This window comes from Myotis daubentonii, chromosome 3, assembly GCF_963259705.1.
Source record: "Myotis daubentonii chromosome 3, mMyoDau2.1, whole genome shotgun sequence".
NCBI lineage: Eukaryota > Metazoa > Chordata > Mammalia > Chiroptera > Vespertilionidae > Myotis > Myotis daubentonii.
In genome coordinates this window covers 213,781,396-213,799,849 of record NC_081842.1, presented here as the reverse complement: position 1 = coordinate 213,799,849, position 18,454 = coordinate 213,781,396, and the positions used below count along the sequence as shown (strand labels likewise).

The following is an 18,454-nucleotide window of genomic DNA, read 5'->3' as shown; positions in this document are numbered from 1 at the left end:
TACTCACTCTCATGAGGGTGACTATTTCATCCATATAAGGTCTGATGTGGCTCTTCACAAAGGACACCAACATCCCCAGCTGCTGGAACAGAAACTGAAACAGAGAAGAGGTCAGCACATTGGCACCAGGAAGGACGCAGAACTCCCGGGTTCACCTTAAGTCCATGTGAATGAATAAGGACAACAATGGAATCAGTTTCCACACCATTCTATCTACTAAGTTCAAAGTTTTAAAACATTTGGTGGTGATAGTAGCGGGGGCTAGAAATAACCGTCAATGGCTTCATACATCAGGCACACCAGTTCCTGCAGAGCAGGAGCTTTGGGGCCAGACTGACTAGTGTGAGCCATTCTAGCACCAATTAGCTTTGTGAACTTCATTTCACTTCCCTGCGCCCAGCCTTCATTTCCTCCTTCAGAGGAAAAATGGAGATAATAGTCTTTGTCTCACAGGCTTGCTGCAAGAGTTAAATGGGATAATACCTGGAAAGCACAAGAACAGGAACATGAATACTGCTAAGTGCTCGATGAATGTCAGCTATCACTGAAGAATTTCTTAAGTCACCAGACTCCAAAGTCAACAAAAAACTTCAATCAACTATAAATGTACCTTTTGTTTATTCAACTCTAATTCACTACCAATTACTTTCTAAAAATAAATACAACTATATAATACAATTATGGGCACTGGAATGCATTTTCAGTAATTAACTCAATTAATTAGGTCTTAATTATTAAGTTAACTGTCTCTAAGAAATTAAAACAGCAAGCAAATTGGGGAAGGGACGGGATAAGGAAATTCTATTTAGGTTGATACCTTGCAACTGTAAGTAAAAATGCCATCCACTAAATAAAGCTGGGAATAAGGAGGACTTAGGGAAGGGAAACCCCAAGTACTTTACAGGTAAAAGAGGTCTTCAGGGTGTAGTTTTTATTTTGTTATGATCTTCAATATTAAGTAAATCATATTCTAAATGCCCTTCCCCCAAAGACTTTTATTCCCAAAGTATTTTTATAGGTCTCTTGTGTCTTTGCTGCCTCCACTATCAAGAATAATTTAGTGCCCTAACTGGTTTGGCTCAGTGGATAGAGCGTCGGCCTGCGGACTCAAGGGTCCCGGGTTTGATTCTGGTCAAGGGCATGTACCTTGGTTGCGGGCATATCCCCAGTGGGGAGTGTGCAGGAGGCGGCTGATCGATGTTTCTCTCTCATCAATGTTTCTAGCTCTCTGTCCCTCTCCCTTCCTCTCTGTAAGAAATCAATAAAATATATTTTTTTAAAAAAAGAAAGAACTGTAAGAAATCAATAAAATATATTTTTTTTAAAAAAAAGAAAGAAAGAATAATTTAGTGATGAACATACATATTTTCACTCTTACTCACAATCTGAAACCTGGCTAAGGTGGGGATAAAGTACTTTAAATAGTGAGTAACAAAATTACAGAACTCATTAACTGAAGAGGTGAGATTGACAGGACATACGGGATTGGGCTCAAAGCGAATTTAGTTGTTTCTAATGACAGGGACACCACTGGATTCTAAGGTGGTTAGAACTGGTCACTGCACGGCACAGGTTTAACTCAGCAGAGCTATCCCTACCTATTTCCTGGCCACCTCCTCACAGAATCACTGCTGACAGTTTTTGTGAAATGGTTCCTATAAAAGTACATTACAGACATCGAGGAACATGAGCCGCTAAGTATACGTTCCTTTAGTTAAATTTTTGTTATACAAAACCTGAAAGAGGATAGAAAATCTAATCTGGAGGAAAAACAGGAAGAGGAGAAGCATCAGGTTCAAGAGCCAGCAGAGGGCATTACTAGGAAGCTTAGGAACAGACGGACCTTCCATTCAGGTGTGGCTTAGGGCAGGGAGGAGCAAGGGTTGAAGTTTTAGCTACTTACTTCCCGGATGGCCCCATCACAGACCCGAATGACATTCAGGAATGTGGGCATGACCTGGGGCAGGAACTGCACACACTTGAGCCCCAGGGACTTGAAGATGAAGGTGATGGCCTGGACAACCATGGTGTGATGGTGCGAGAGGGACTGGTCTCGGAAGATCCGCATCAGGGCCACCATGGACACGGCTGGGTAGAATTCGTCCAGAGGCAGGTTTCCCATGTTGACCAGCATTTCACTGGTGCTGTAGTCAGCTAGGACAGGACAACGAGGATCATGATCTGTACGTGACATGACTGACTTCAGGCACAGCATGGTTTGGTTAACAACAATAGAAAAACCTCCTGACCGCCATGAGCATTCATATCCTTCTCCCTTGGTCCAACACCATTGGAAACACACGATATAGTACAAGGGCTAAACAGTTTTTGGCTTTCCTATTACCTAAACCACTAGAGCCTAAAACAGTACATGATGGGTTTTCTTTAAATTGCTTCTTACCAGTACAGTTCACAACTTTGTAGCTGAAACCATCTATAAAAATAATTACTCTCCTAAATGAAAATAAAGGGAATTAAATTAGGCAAACATCTGTTCAGCATTGCTTGGTCCCCATGGCAATTGAGACAAGTGAGTGGCAAATGCTACCTGACCTGAACAAGGATTTCAAAGACTTGGGATGGGTGGTTTATGGTACAGTAAGGACAGGGTAAGACTGGATGATTGGCATTGCTGAGTAAGGGGAACACGTGGAGGGACATGGCTCAGGCTCTGCTCTTGACAGGGTAACATCATAGGTACACCTCTATAATATGGAAGAACAAATTGGAAGCAACATGATCCCATCCATAGAACTTAGGAACAAATTATTTTATTTTGGATAAAAAACATTTTGCTGGATAGTGGGAGAGTCATTGGTGAACTTCCACACTTGGAAATAAGCCTGCCCTGATGAACAATGGGTATGATTAGAAAATTCTCACCCTAGCCCGTTTGGCTCAGTGGATAGAGCATCGGCCTACGGACTAAAGGATCCCAGGTTTGATTCCAGTCAAGGGCACATGCCTGGGTTGCAGGCTTGATCCCCAGTAGGGGACGTGCAGGAAGCAGCCAATCAATGATTCTCTCTCATCATTGATGTTTCTATCTCTCTCTTCCTCTCCCTTCCTCTCCCAATTCAATAAAAATTATTATTTTTTTTTAATTCTCCTGCATCCCCACACCCTATCCAAGCTCTTAGGCAATATGTCCAAAGGCAAAGAGGCTCTAGGGCCAGACCACTTGATGGACAAAAGAGCCCTGGAATCTGATTGCTACTCGTGTTTCCAGGCTCCTGAGCCTTGCCTCAGATTTCCCTATCAATTAAATTCTACCCTCTTCCTCCTTGGGTGCCATGGGAATAGAAAACATCAGAGAAGCACTAACAAAGCATGAGATGTGAACAGAAATGTTGGGGTGGTATTTTACATCTCTCTCATCGGCCCCAAGAATGTGAGTACAGACTTAGCCTGTTGAACCTTGACAAAGAACCTGGATAGATATGAGGACTCCGGAGCACTGGGAAGCAGCATTTCTGATAAGATTCAAGAGGAAAACTACTGACTTTTCATTCAAAGTTGCAAAGCAAGTCAATATGCTCTAATTTTATAGTTATCCAGCTCTTTCTAAACATAGCTGGCAAGGGCTCTGCGAGGTAAACACTTGGCAAGTCTCTCATGGGTCCCCTCAACTTACAGGAATCCTGACTTGATTTGGATTCTGACAGGCTGACAGCAGAAGCGTCCCGGGACTGGTCGATCATGCCAATGTTCACTTTGTGCTTGTAGGGATCCAAGGCCCCCAAAAGCCCTAACACCCGAATGGCCTGGGTGGGGAAGGGGAAGGAAAAAGAAAACATTCATCAAAACATCTGATTACAACAGCTCTCAGGGGCATTCTTCTCATGTTCCATGATATCCAATTCATACCCAGTGACCAGCTACATAAACAGAATGGAGAGGGACAGGAAGTCTAATCAACATAGTCAGAGCATGTTAATGCCACGAACTTTTGTGTCTCTCTCTCCATTTTCCCAGCACAGGCTTTGAAGACTGAGCATGCCACGCCCCCTACCTCCCTCCGCGTGCCCTGGTTCTGCTCCGTCTTCAGGAAATTCAGCAGCACCTCCAGCAGAGTGGGGTACTTCCTGTAGGGCTCCACCACATAGCCGGTGCTGGCCACCAACTGGCCCAGGGTCCACAGGGCCACCTGGACAGACAGAAGCGCACATGGTGAGTGGAGCCAATAGGAATCTCCAGTAAAGACACTACGCATGAACAGAAATCCTGAGAGTTGGGACATAAAAACAAGGCTATAAACCTTTATGACAATCACTAAATCAGAAAGGAAACCACAGTCCCACCTTTCCCAAAGGAAATCCATAGCCCTTACATAGCCTCACTGAATAATAGAAGTCTGACTCAAAAGGACATTAAAACTGCTCTTTTTTTTTAAAAAAACATATGTATTTTATTGATTTTTTACAGAGAGGAAGGGAGAGGGACAGAGAGCTAGAAACATCGAGAGAGAGAAACATTGAGAGAGAGAAACATCGATCAGCCACCTCCTGCACACCCCCCCCCACTGGGGATGTGCCCGCAACCAAGGTACATGCCCTTGACCGGAATCGAACCTGGGACCTTTCAGTCCTCAGGCCGACGCTCTATCCACTGAGCCAAACCGGTTAGGGCTAAAACTGCTCTTAATTTTAGTCTAGTCACCTAATGACCTCAATGACTAACAGGAAGCCAAGGTGGGGAGGGCAGGCTAAAGCTCTGCTGGCATCCACAGCCCAAGGCCAAGGCTTTCTTTCTCCCTTTAGGGGCGGGGCCCTGACAGATGAGTTGCATTTTCTTTTGTCTAGAGGAAATGGCACTGGTCAGCCATGATCCTTGCCGAAAGTGACTCCTAGCCAGGATGACAGCTAATTCTGGCTCCAAGTCTTTCTTCCCTTTTCTCATTCAGCAAATATTCCAGAGTACATATCATGTGCTAGATGCTAGCTGGAGACACTGAGGTGACTGAGAGAGACAAGGCCCTGGCCTCATGGAATCTGTCCTGTCCTGCTGTCAGGATTCAGTGATACTCACCTGCCTTTTGGCCAACAGAGAGGAGTCCTGGAGCATGTCCATGATGATAATAAAAAGTTCATCAACCCATTTCCTCATTTCTAGGCCACTAACCTACAACATGAAATAGAGGGAGTGGATAAAATTAGAACTTGTGACATTAAGAAGTATTTTGACTTCCTCGGAGGTGAAACAGTATTCTTTCCATCCAATGGAAAAGGCAGTTGTCTCCTTACCTGAGCCAACTCTCCTATTGTAGCCAAGACATTATTGATCACACCTGGGTTTGGATCAGGGTCTGGATCCTTCAGTTTCAAAATTAAAGCCTATGGAAACAAAGTATGAGAAACTGAATGCAGGTTAGTCTACAAGAAACCTTTCTTTTATAAAAGCAAACTTCACACAGAGAAAATCTCAGTCATGGGTAAATTACTGCTAGGTTTATGAAGCCAGGATTTCTCTGGAGAGTGGATTTTCAAACTTTTCTCCATACCGTGCACAAGTTTGACACATGACAGAGCTGGGAAGTGCCATGATTTAAAAACTTTTTCCATGCCTCCTCTAAATTATATCTGTGTGATCATCTGCCCTAATTCACATAAGTTATGAAAGGCAGTACATGGCTCTAACATGTTCAAATTTGAATGTTGTTTCAGATTTTAAAGCTCATTTTTTTTTTTTTTTGTCATTTTGGGGGAGCTGTTTTATGCTGCAAACCACCTACTTCTTTCCAAGCACACATTTGAGGATGTGCTTGAAGCATATCTCTTATAAGGAGACCCTTCTGCTGCAATCTGTAAGATTCTTGGGATTCTTTAACTGAGGGTGCTTGATGTGGCCTTTGTCCCTGGGACCAAAGAAATTGTCCAGTTTGTTCATCATCCCCAGTGAGCACTGAAACAGTCTCATCACCCCAAATGAGCAGGCGTAAGACACCCCAGAGCAAGTGCCAGTCTGTCTGTCGTGAGTTACCTTCAGAATAGGCTCCATGTAAGGGCGGATGAGTCGGGGAGCGTTGGAGACTAGGTGGCCCAGCATGCGGGCACTCTGCTCTTTGATTCTTCCAATACCGCTGTGCTCCAGCTCTGTCAAAATCTGCAGGGAAGAAAGGCTCACTGCAGCAGAGGAAATTGCAGAGAGGAACTGCGTGCCAAAGGGAAAGTGTGGACAGGAGAAGGAACCAGAACTCCACTGTGGATGAGGTAGCTGCCTGATACTCTATACGTAAAGGACATTTCTGCAGCTCAGTCTTGGAGACAGCAGTGACTGAAAGACACACTGTTTGAAACCAGCCCCATCTCCCCATCACACCACCCAAGGTCCCACAGTCCTCTCCAGAGCACAGCTTTTAACAGTGCAGCACAGTCACAAAAGACTGAGAAGGGAGAGCTGTGAACAGTGTTTTGCAGAAATGAGGAATGAAGGAAGGGCTCTCTGCTGGAAAAAATCTTTGTCCAGACAGCAAATTACTAAGAGTGCCTATAAATAATGACAAAGGAATCAGAGAATAGTCAGAACAGCTATGATGTTGAGAGAAATACCGATATTTAGTAGTGGCTTCAGGCACATCTAGGTAAACCCAAATAGTTAGGGATTATAGCAGTAGAATCAATCTCCAAGGACCTTAATGAACAGAGATAACATGATTGTACCGACATCCTTCAAGCACTAGCAAATCACACATTATGCTCATGGTGACACAGACATTAAGAACTTTTTAGGGGGCTCTTTCCCCCTCCCCACGTGGGAGTCTGTGCTGTGAGAATCTTTCCCTTTCCCCACGTGGGAGTCTGTACTTGATCTTAATAAATGTCCACCTTTGCTATAAAAAAAGAACTTTTTTTTTCTATATATTTTATTGATTTTTTTTACAGAGAGGAAGGGAGAGAGATAGTTAGAAACATAGATGAGAGAGAAATATTGATCAGCTGCCTCCTGCACATCTCCTACTGGGAATGTGCCCGCAACCCAGGCACACGCCCCCGACCGGAGTCAAACCTGGGACCCTTCAGTCCACAGGCCAACACTCTATCTACTGAGCCAAACCGGTTTCGGCATATATTTTATTTATTTTTTACAGAGAGGAAGGGAGAGGGATAGAGAGTTAGAAACATCGATGAGAGAGAAACATCAATCAGCTGCCTCCTGCACACCTCCCACTGGGGATGTGCCCGCAACCAAGGTACATGCCCTTGACTGGAATCGAACCTGGGACCTTTCAGTCCGCAGGCCGACGCTCTATCCACTGAGCCAAACCGGTCAGGGGTAGAACTTTTTTAAAATATATTTTTTAATTGCATTTAAAGAAGGGAGAGGGAGAGAGAGAAGGAAACATCAATGATGAGAGAGAACCATTGATCAGCTGCCTCCTGCACACCCCACAAGGGGGATTGGGCCCGCAACCCAGGCATGTGCCTTGAACGGGAATTGAACCCATGACCTCCTGGTTCAGAGGTCAACGCTCAACCACTGAGCCATGCCGGCCGGGCTAAGAACTTATTATAGACAGACTTCTGAAGAGTTGAAGTTGCCAGAGGAAATCTCTGAAAAGTGAGGAAAGTGAAAAAACAAAGCTCAGGCTAACTGCTACCCAGAGGAGGAGTCCACAACGCGGTGTTCTATTTTTCTTGGTTACTGACTTAAGATTAATCCTGACTTTCTGGATCCTCTTAGCAGCCTGTTTTTCCTGTCACAGCAGACAGCAGCGAGAGAGGATGGAGTGGAATATTAAGAACAGACCCACAACAGCACGGAGAGATGGCTGACTGGGAAGAAATGGGTACCAGAGGGGAGCACGACTCTCTGGGGCAGCACAGGGCCAAATCAAAGTATCCCAAACTCACCTCTAGAGCTAGAGAGCATCACTGCACCTTAATCACAATACCCAATGCCCACCTTAATGACCAAGGCAGCAAGAAAAGGGTGAAGCACGGTTAGGTAATGTCCCTATCAAGGCATGAAAATGTGCACTTCATCTCGAAAAAATCTGCACCTTCAAAACAAGAACGATTACTTAAACTTTGGAGTTTCGGAGGCTAAGTCCAGTCCTGATATGCGCACTCACTGGTGCTTCAGGCTCCCCAGTACCAGCACAGTGAGGCGGCCTGGTAGTTTACTGGAGGCTCCCAGAGGACGCACGCCCCACCTGGCCTATTCCCTGCTTCCAGCACCCAGCACACATGGAACACATAGGTGCTCAAAAGGTCTGTTAACTGAATTAACACACTACTGTTCTCACTGGGAGATATTTCTACATCAAGCTTATTTAGCATGATTTGAACTACAGGCTCAACAATGATTTCTTTTCCTTCCCAAAACCTTAAGTATTTTTAAAAGACAAAACAGTAGGTATTCCTAACACAGGCCTAGTCAGCAGTTAAATAAGTAAACTATTAGGCTAAAAACAGAAGTGCCACTGTAAAATCTTCTAATTTATTGAATGATGATATAATTTATGGTCACTTTAATTATGACAAATTGTGAATAAATAACATTTCTCTAGGGTAAAAATTACATATATTAATGATTTTCTATGTTTAAGTTCTTTATATGTTATGAAAAGTGTTTATTTCAAAAGAAATTAAGGGGGAGAGTTAGGAAGCAGAGGGTGAGGTGGGGACAGGGTAGAAATGGGGGCATAGGGAAGGTCTGGGTGAGCCACACTGAGACCCAGAAAAGGTGGGTGGAAGTAACTGGAGGCAGGAAGGACTGAACCACACATCACTCACAGGAGGCCAGAAAACTTACTTGGGTAGGTCAAGACAGGTTTTAGCCAGAATAGAAAATCCTACTGGCTCTACCAGCAATGTCAATCTGGATTTACCGCAGGCTCTAGTCCAAGCAGCTTAGTTTGGCATCTCACACTGTTTAAGAATGAAAGCCAGGGACCACAGACCAGGAGCAATAACTATGAGAAACAATGTTGGAACCTCATATTTGGCCTCTGTGCTTGACCTAGCATCAGCAAGAAAGGCAGGAGCCTGGAAGGATAGAGAGGTGCTGGGAAGACCATCTGCAGGGAAGAGCACCAAGAAATAGAATCGCTGGTGACTTGCCAGGAAAAAGAGCTGTGTGAGAGGTTAGTCTGCACTAATAGGCACACTGGAGCCTTACTAACAAGAGAGTTATTGAGGTGATAAACACTAGAATTGCCAATTATAAAGCTGGGGAAACGTGGACCTTGGAGCCAAATGTGGCTTTTACCAGGCATCTCAATCCTGTCTTTAAATTCTCTTTCTCCCAACAGCTGTCATGAGAAAAGTTCTCTCCCAGCGCCTCTAGCTTTGACTGTCATATCATTACCTGGATGAGCATCTTGCGCAGGAAAGGCATGACGAAGGCTGGGTTCATGCTACTGAGCCGGCCCACCGTGCAGATGGCCAGCTCCCGTATCTCAAACACTTGGTCATTCAGGGCCACAAACAGGGCCTGCAAATTCTCTGCCTGGGCCAGGTGTGCATCAAAGCGCTCATCCAGGGAGGCCAAGACACAGTAGCGAATGTCAGGGTCTGCAAGAACAAGTGAGCCTTTGAACACCTCTTCAATGCGCTCATCCTTCCAGCCCTTCCCAGTGTTCCCTCCACTGCCGTCAGCCTCGTGAGAGGATTCCAGATACCCTTCTCTCATCTAACCTGTCGTTCCTTTCTCTATTCACAGGAACAAAGGGAATAGAATTAAAGACAGGTTATCTTACAACAATAGGATGGAGCAGCCAAACCCAACACCTTGGCAGAGACAGAGCTGAGCGTCATGAGGCTGAAGGTCCCTGGAGAGGCCATGAAACTGCCCCAAACCCCTAAACTTCCCGCGACTGCTTCTGTCTAATACACTTTACCGGGATCTGTTATCCCAACCACGAGCAGCTTGCTGAGCACGTCCGCCACCACTTGCACTGCAGTCTGGCTAACCACGTGTGCGTGGCCGCTGATGAGGTGGACAGAGGGCGTGAGCAGGCGGGAGCAGGTGCGGGCGGCTTCCATGCGGATCTCCTTGTGCTCACTGTTCAGGAAATGATCCGCACAGTGGCGGACAAACTGGGTCAGGGAGTGTCCTGGATATAAAGCAGAGAGAAAACAGAACAATCACTGCTGCTTCAGACAACAGGTCCGCAACTTGCTAGCTGCATTTTCCACTCTGTGGCTACTAATTCAATTTTCAACAAGATATTGATCAGCAAGACACTGACCCAGAACTCTTCCTAACAATGAGCTTTCAATCATTAGAAAGGCAGACGGGAGGCGGAGGAGCTGGGAGACAGAAAAAAGGCATTCTCCCATCCTAACTGTCTTTTATTCTCTTCAGAGAATAAATCATTTTGTTTTATTCTGGCCCAACCCCAGAGAGTAAAACAATTCTTGATCAAATTTACCTTGTCTGTTTTAGTTCCTGATTTAAATACCAAAAAGAGAGTCTGTTGTAGGCTGGGTTGAAATATAGCTACTTTCTATTCATTACAAAGAAACTGTCCTGGATGTTAATCAACGTGATGAGGCACTGCAATGGGAAAACACAGATGGCTGTCCGTATTCAGACGGCATGCCATTCAGGCTTTTGGTACTTGCTTGTTTCCCCATAGGCTTGGCTAAGACCGCCTACACGATCTTAAATTTCAAAAAGTGTCCATTTTTCTCTCCTGAACTAAATCTCCCTAGGGAATTAGTGGGGTTTACCTGCAGCTTAGAATTCCAAACTGAACTACACAGCATTGCGCTCTCGGAAATCACACAGCCACAGGAATACAAACACCCAAAGCCCATGCTCACACATGTTAAAGCATTAAATACCACCTTAGCTACCTGGAGGTGGGGCCTAGGGGATCCATCTCTGACTTTTCCATCTCTGAAGCATTAGTTCCTTAGACCAAAGCACACTTTTCCTGAAACACCATCTGCCCCAAAACGCAGTATGGGACAAAGAAACAAGCAGTAGGAATTAACAATATACAGAAAGACTCTAGGAAAGATGAGCTGCTACAGAGACAGCTCCCCTGTCTCCAAGGCCTCTAGCAAGATCCAGGAATTCTAGACACCCTCATTTCTTTCTCAAGGTTCCCAGCATCGCTCACTATCTTCGCAAGATCTATTGCAATTTCTTACCTTCAAATTCAAAGCTGCCAAGAGTTCGAAGGGCAAGAGTAATGCTGCCCACATCACTGGCCTCAGGGAGGGTTGTGAGGCCAGGGGAAGCGAGCTGATGGGCCAGGCCCTTGGGCATGCCTGGGTGCCGGAGGGGCTTGTGCATGAGGACCAGGGATAGCATCTTCAGGAGCCCATCTTGGATGTCCTTCTTTAGCTGTGGAATCTGACGGCTCAGGTCGTAGAGCACAGCTGTGAGGGCGGGGCTGAGAGGGAGGACACCAGTCATCCATGGGCTGCATACATGACATTCAGTCTGTTCTTGGGAAGAAACAATCCTCCTTGTCCAGCAAGGGGATCGGGCTCCTTCACTCCTGGTCTTTAAAGTATATAGAAAACTACAGAATAAGTGTTCTGAATGCTCTAGGCCTGGTCAGATTTCAAAACAATGCGTTTCTGGTTTTTGCCATGAGAGAACTTGCTGAACATAATTCGACCACTGTAGAAGACCAAGTCTCAATAAACAACATGGGAGTCAGATTGAGAGCATTGTCCTTATTTTATAGATCAGGGGTGGGGAATGTCCGGCCTGTGGGCCATATAAGGCATGAGAAATCCTTTGGGCTGGCCCTGCCAAGGCATTAGGGGTGAGTTAATTAAATATCTGACCAAATATAGCAGGCTCATTTTTAAGTTGATAATTTTGTATGGCCCAAGAATGATGCCATAAAGTATCCAAATGATCCCTGGGAGAAAAAGGTTCCCCACCCGTTATAGATGAAGAGAACTAGTGTAGAGACCTTAAGCAATTTTCCCAATAAACATATAAACGATAGCTGCAAACATGAATTGGGCACGTCTTATATGCAAGGCACTGTGCTAAGAGCGGCTACTTCATGAACGCTTTCACTTAATCCTCCCAACCCCAGACAGCAGGAACTGCTATTATACCCACATTTCAGGTGAGAAAACTGAGGCTCAGAGAAGTAAAGTAACTGAGGATCACATAGCTAGCTAGTGACGAAGCTAGGATTTGAAACTAGCCTACGTGTTTAGTGAGAACTATCCTACCTATCCAACTTAGCGTGCAAACCATCATGCCTTGCTCTTTCAATAGTCACAACCCTGTGGCTCATGCCTCTACCAGAGACAGGGAAAGCCGAGGTTTCTGACACCCACCTCAGTCCCACCGCCAGCATAGGCTCCAGCAGCTCCTTGATATCCTGCTGGATGCCTGGCCCCATTGCCCGAGCCAGCATGCTGATGCAGGTGAACACTGTGGCATCCACCTGCATTGCCTTCTGTCTCCTGCAGAGAACCAGAGAGGGGCTAGTTTAGACACAACATCATTCTGTGAGGCCCCACCTCAAAACTGTTGGGGCAAGGAGGGCCAGTTACCCAGGCAGGGTCACCACACGTGCAGGTTATCTACTGCACAATTCTAGGGGGCCCATCACACACAGTCACTGCAGATCTGTCCACAGCATTTACAACAATCCAGCAGACGGCAGTACTGGTAAAGGTCGTGAGGAAGGGGCCCCTTTCCCCAGTTCACACAAATGGCACCATGTGGTTTAGTGTGGTGCTGGCCAACGTACCTATTTAGGAAGCAAACTGAACAATGTGTACATTAGGGACCATAAGGGCAGGGCACAGCCATTCTACGGAAAGAAATTCTTCTCCCTATTAATTGGCCAGAACAATCCTTGCTACTAATACAGGAAAATATAAAGACACAATTCTAATGAACACTGACACTCCCCCACCCCCAGACTGAGAGAAGTCACCCTGGCCTATCCATCTTGGTGGTGCTAATGGTTGTTTTCATGCTTGATTCATTGGAAAGTTTCAAGAGATGGAATAACTCATCCAACTAAGTTCCAGCCTAGGAGTCTCTCTTTAGGTCTTACATCAAATTAAGACCTTTGAAAGCCAGAGAAAAGAGCAAAACCAGGTGATTCACAGTGAGTAATAATACTGAAAACAGCACTGGCATCTAATATCTGCCGGGAGCCAGTCCATCCTTGCTGTTTCAAGGGACCTGGCATATATGGCATACGGTTCTTAATATGTTTGCTCACCTTCTTGGCGCTGTGTTTTAACCAAGGTCACCTCTCCGAGAAAGGTTGAATCCCCAGGTAGGGATTTTCCCCTGAAGTTAGGGAGGGAATAAAACCCCTCAACTAAGTGCCAGGCGGGTAATTAATCCCTTTAACTATGAACAATCATGCTTAAACTACATAATCTTTTCTCCCTGGAATGGAGATAAGAAACGCCCTAACCTTTGTAATAGAGATTGATAGGATTGAATCAACTGGTATAAATACAGTTGTAACAAGACAGAAACACTCAGAACTTAGAACACAGAACTCAGGAGACAGAGCTTAGAAGAGAATTCAGAAGACAGAACCTACACGGAGCCTGGAGACAGAAGAACTTCGCTGGAGAGAACATGGCAATAGATCCTGGACTGAACCTGACTATAGAACATGGCAAGAGAACCTGACTAGAACCTGGTGACTGAACCTGACTGGAGATCTGAGGCAGAACCTCTCTGGAGATCCAGACCAGAACTTGGCTGGAGATCCTGGCTAGAGATCCTGGCTAGGCTGCTGATCAACTAAACGCTGTCTCCGTGTCATTCCTTCTTCGCCGACTCCGTCCACACCTTTGGGGACCCCTGGACCTGCTGGGGTTGGACCCCGGCAAATATCCTGACAGGGTACTCAATCAACCTAAAAATATCAATGCCATTTCACTGGGAAAAGGTTGGCGCTCAACTGAGGAAGGCTGTTCTTTATATGATTTTGCTATGACATGGAGGTTAAGGAGGCAGAGAACGGACTTCAGCTCCATGGAGATGGATGGTGCATCCTTCCTCTCCCAACTAGGGTGGCAGGGGAAATCAAAACAGAGATGCTTACTTATGGGCAAAGTCCTTAGGGGGCAAGGCTGCTCGGATGATGTCCAGCACACGAGGTAAGTAGATCTTGAACTCAGACCTCACTGCCACAGAAAGGAGCCCCAGGGCTTGGAAGGCTGCTGTCCGCTCCTTCTCCTTCTTGACGCAGCTTAGGACATGGTTCATGGTATCCTGGAGGTACTGGGTATCTGGGCACAGAAAAGACAAAGTGTATGGCTCGAGGTCAGGGTTGGTCTATATGTCAAAGGCCAGAGTTCCCATAAATCACTTAGATTTAAGAATAAATTAAAAATGTCTGTTAGAAAGATGGTAAGAATTTAGAGGATGTACTAAATAACCAAAGACTTATGCTTGATAATCACTCTCCAAATACATCTTTTGTAAATACTAAAAATATAACTTTTTTTTTAATTAGAAAAACCCACAAAACTTATAGGGTCTCCAAAACAGTATCACATAATTGTTCCATTAGCGTTATATTTTGAGGAAAAGATTACATCCTCCTGTTTAAGGAATATATGTTACATCTTGTTTAAAAACAAAGAGAGGACCACCTAAACTATTTTATATTGTATTGAAGATTTAAAGTAATATTAAATACTATTTGCAATAAATAGGCCATTCCATTTAGGTTAGGCCTAGAAATCACTGCCATTACCTAGAGCAGTGGTTCTCAACCTTCCTAATGCCGCGACCCTTTAATACAGTTCCTCATGTTGTGGTGACCCCCAATTTCATTGTTACAAATTGAACATAATTAAAGCATAGTGATTAATCACAAAAACAATATGTAATTATATATGTGTTTTCCGATGGTCTTAGGCGACCCCTGTGAAAGGGTCATTCGACCCCCAAAGGGGTCGCGACCCACAGGTTGAGAACCGCTGACCTAGAGATTCCTATTACAGTTATATTTAATAGAACAAGATTGAGTCTGTAATTTGGGAATCCACATGTGTGTTTTCATTAAGTTTACATTAGCCAATGTGCATGGGTAGGTGATTCTTGGGCAATTTAAGTTAAAGTGTTATTACTCCTGTGAAGGCTGGAATTTCTTGATTCTTGCCTCTTCTTATGTTTCTTCTGTTCCATTTAATTGGCACCAGAAGCACATAACAGCAGAGAGGGAAGGACCACACATCCATTAGAAAGTTAGGGGTGTCGAGGGCTTCTGAACCACGGTTAGGAGACAGGGCATTAGACTCCCAAACGGCACGTACACATCACTATATTTACTCTAACAAGACACGTCCTCTCCCACAGCTCTTGTGAGCAAATGACATTAAAGCATGCTGGGGCTTGAAAACGGCCACAGTGACGCGACCTTACCACCAGAGAGCGTCATCAAGGAAAACCAGGCCTTTGCAAAGGAGAACAGCAGTTCAGCAGGAAACGGACCTAACTCAAGAGAAGTTCCTTTTCTAGATTTAGCACCCTAAGAGATTAGGAATCTGACTTTGTTAGAGATTCCAACCCAATCAATCTTAGGGTATTTTTGATGTTCAGAAAGCTGACATCATCAGGAAATTCGAGCAATGACTTCTAAACTACAAACTTTAAATAGGCAGCACTCTCCTGATGAGACATGTACTTTGGAGGCTGCCCAGATGGATTTCAATGGCACATTTTAGTATATTATTTAATAAAACAACAAAATCCCACTTCAAAAGAATAACCCAGGGGCCCTCTGAGCCTTTGTGTTCTGCTGCCGGCAGCCTTTGGAACATACTAGGGGACTGCTTCCACACCATGCCAGACTTTCATCAAATTGGGCCTAGTTATTCGGGTTTTCTTTTGAACCACAGACTTTCAACCCAAGATCATTTACAGCTCTACTGAACTGGGGCATGTCTGGTCATTAAAAAGAAAAAAGCTGCTGGTATCAAGTGGGAAGAATGGAAAGCTGAAAAAATAGGGGTGATTTTCATAATATCATTTCTCTCTGGTTCATTGGTTTTATGTGGCTAATTGTCTTGTCCTTACGCAACACAGTTCTGTTCTCGCACAAAGCACATTTAACAGCTCAACAGCTCTGTATTTCTCCTGCTTGCATCTGGGCTGGGGGGTGTGAAATGAGTCTGTGCTAGGGAATGGCATCTGCCAAGGGTCAGGCTGGCCTTCCACTTACACTCCGGGCTCTTACTTGGTCCTGAATGCTTCAGTGTGCACCACAATGAAGTACAAGGACATGTCCCAGATGGGGCCTCTACACTCAGCACATACAGAGGTGAAACAGGACATAAATATGAGCAGGCAACTGGAGCATACTGTAATTGTCACCTTTACCTAATTTCTAAAATGGATTTGAAGTACCTAGAGGCAGCAGCAATAGTTTCCATTTTGGAGGGCTTACTCTGTGCCAGGCACTTAGAGCAGGTGCTCAGGCATTACTGCAGTTCACCTTGTGATGCAGGGATTGCTGTTTTAATGTTACAAAACCTCAGCTACAGACAGAGGCAGGATTCACCCCAGCCTTTGCACAGCTGGGGCTATCATGGAAGAGGCAAGGAATATTTCTAGCTTGAGTAATCCAGGAAGGCCTCGGGGAAGCCAGTATCTGCGTTGGGCCACCTTCAGGAGCCAGGAATTCACTTCCCGCTGACAAAGGGTGGAGTATGAGAACCCACAGTCTATTATCCACGAAACCCGCCTCTGGGACACCCAGCCCTTTCTTCCTGTGAGTGGAGAGGCATCCCAGTGACCTCCAGAGGCAGAAGCAGGACAGTCACCCAGTCCTCCCTGCCCCACCGAGTATCTAAAATGCAACTCCCTTCCTTTGGTCTCTTTTTAGTCCATTCATGACCTTGTTGTTGGCTTCCATACCTGAGAACTTGCTTGGCTCTAGAACTGCGTCTGTGCCTACACCTTCTGCTACCTCAGACGTCTATAGAAAACCTGAACTAATACGACTGAAATTGGATAGGAGACGAAGAAACCAGAGACCAGCCTCTAGTTGGCATTGCTTCAAATGAGAAGCAGACATAACTTTTTGGAATCACTTCTCTGTTTAATTACCCTTAAGTGGGTAATGACGTCTTCCACAGACATCCTCACCTGTGAAGGCAGAAGGTCGGAAGGCGGCCAAGCGGGGTAACAAATTAAGGATTGTCATTTGAATCAGCGAGTTCTTGCTATTCCTGCATTTCAGCACCCACTGGCACACCTGAGAGAGGAAGGGTACAGGGTTGGCGAAGGAAAGGGAGGTGTGGAGCTTGGAAGGAGGGAGCGGGCCTCTTGCCACCTACCTGATCAAATTTCTCCTCCATCAAGTCTCTGCAACACCGGCTCTCCACCAGAGTGGACTTAGCTGGGCTGGGGGAAGCCCCAAATCCCATGAGGCTTTGGTGAGAGCTGTACCCCAGCAGTCCCACCAAGGCGTTTGACGGCTGGGGCTGTACAGCCTGGAAACTGGTGAAGGGGGTAATGTGACGAGGTTTCGTTCCGAAGCCCATGAGATCTTTGCAGTACTTGTCATGTACCAACTGCTGCTGTGTTATTTCTTCCATTTCTTCTCTCAGGCGCTATACATGTAGAGGGAAAAACACCACCTTTACTTACAAGTAGCATTTGCCCAGGCACTGTGAGCCTACAGAGCAGCACGTGTGCCCGACCCTAAAAGAAACTAGCTCCAAAGTGGACGGTGGCCACTCTTCAACTTTAGGATGAAGGTTTCCCCAGAACCCTACAGGAGGCCACCTACTGGGGTAACAAATTAGAACAAAATTTTGTTCTAATTTAGGTAAAAGAGCACCACCTACTGAACAATAAAGATGCAGTAGGATCGACTGCCAAGGACTCGCCCTCCCCCCACCCCAAGTTGGTTTGGGAAAGCTAATTTGCAAATTGCTTTGCTTACAGACCCAAGTCACGACAAGGAAGTCTCTTGCTAAGGTGAGAGGCAGCCCGACTCCAGCATCCTGTTAAGGCCAGTCTGCTCTCTTGCTTCTGGCCGGAAACCCAGGTAGAAACTTAGGCAAATCATTCTCTAAGAACCTAGGAATTCCATAGGAGGTGTGCAATATGCTGGCTGGCACAGAACTCACATCCATTCCCTGTTCAAAGGGCTGCTTAGCAATTCACCCTCCAACAGTCCAAAATGAGGATATAAAACAATTTTCTAAACTTCCAAACTTTTCTCAACACAGATTCCACCACTACCCCCCTCGCCAAATCTTGTCTCCTATACCTGCCAAGGTCACCAATGACTCTTATGCTGCTAAATCTGAAGGCCAGTTCTCAGGCCTCTACTTAAGTGACTTATCTGCAGCATTTGATCCAACTTACTATTTCCTCCTCCCTGAAACTCTTTCTTCACTTGGCTTCTTGGACCTAGAGCTTTCCCGCCATGGTTGCTCCTCATTTCTTGACCTCGGGTTCTCAGACGCTATCTCTTCTCCAATGCTGGCTGAAGCTACCATCTTGAGATGCCCTCCACCTTGTAGCCACTCTA

The 18,454-nt window shown here is 45.4% G+C and overlaps 1 protein-coding gene across 4 annotated transcripts in view; it reads right to left on the bottom strand.

Annotated features, from left to right (window-relative positions):
• MTOR (mechanistic target of rapamycin kinase) overlaps positions 1-18,454 on the bottom strand; it is a 115,944-nt gene that overhangs the window by 89,566 nt on the left and 7,924 nt on the right. For 3 of the 4 annotated variants that reach the window (XR_009452110.1, XM_059691265.1, XM_059691264.1), the window contains 14 exons: positions 17,250-17,525; positions 17,059-17,167; positions 14,006-14,192; positions 12,261-12,389; positions 11,103-11,347; positions 9,842-10,057; positions 9,310-9,515; positions 5,980-6,102; positions 5,244-5,333; positions 5,029-5,121; positions 4,013-4,147; positions 3,635-3,764; positions 1,904-2,154; positions 8-94 (listed from right to left, as the gene is read on the bottom strand). Coding sequence is in view for 3 of the 4 variants with exons in the window: in XM_059691265.1 (XP_059547248.1) it covers positions 8-94; positions 1,904-2,154; positions 3,635-3,764; positions 4,013-4,147; positions 5,029-5,121; positions 5,244-5,333; positions 5,980-6,102; positions 9,310-9,515; positions 9,842-10,057; positions 11,103-11,347; positions 12,261-12,389; positions 14,006-14,192; positions 17,059-17,167; positions 17,250-17,525 (2,277 nt within the window). In the remaining variant the exon portion in view is untranslated. Of the gene's footprint in view, positions 1-7; positions 95-1,903; positions 2,155-3,634; positions 3,765-4,012; positions 4,148-5,028; positions 5,122-5,243; positions 5,334-5,979; positions 6,103-9,309; positions 9,516-9,841; positions 10,058-11,102; positions 11,348-12,260; positions 12,390-14,005; positions 14,193-17,058; positions 17,168-17,249; positions 17,526-18,454 lie in introns of those variants that run through there. The other variant, XM_059691266.1, reaches the window with a different exon arrangement.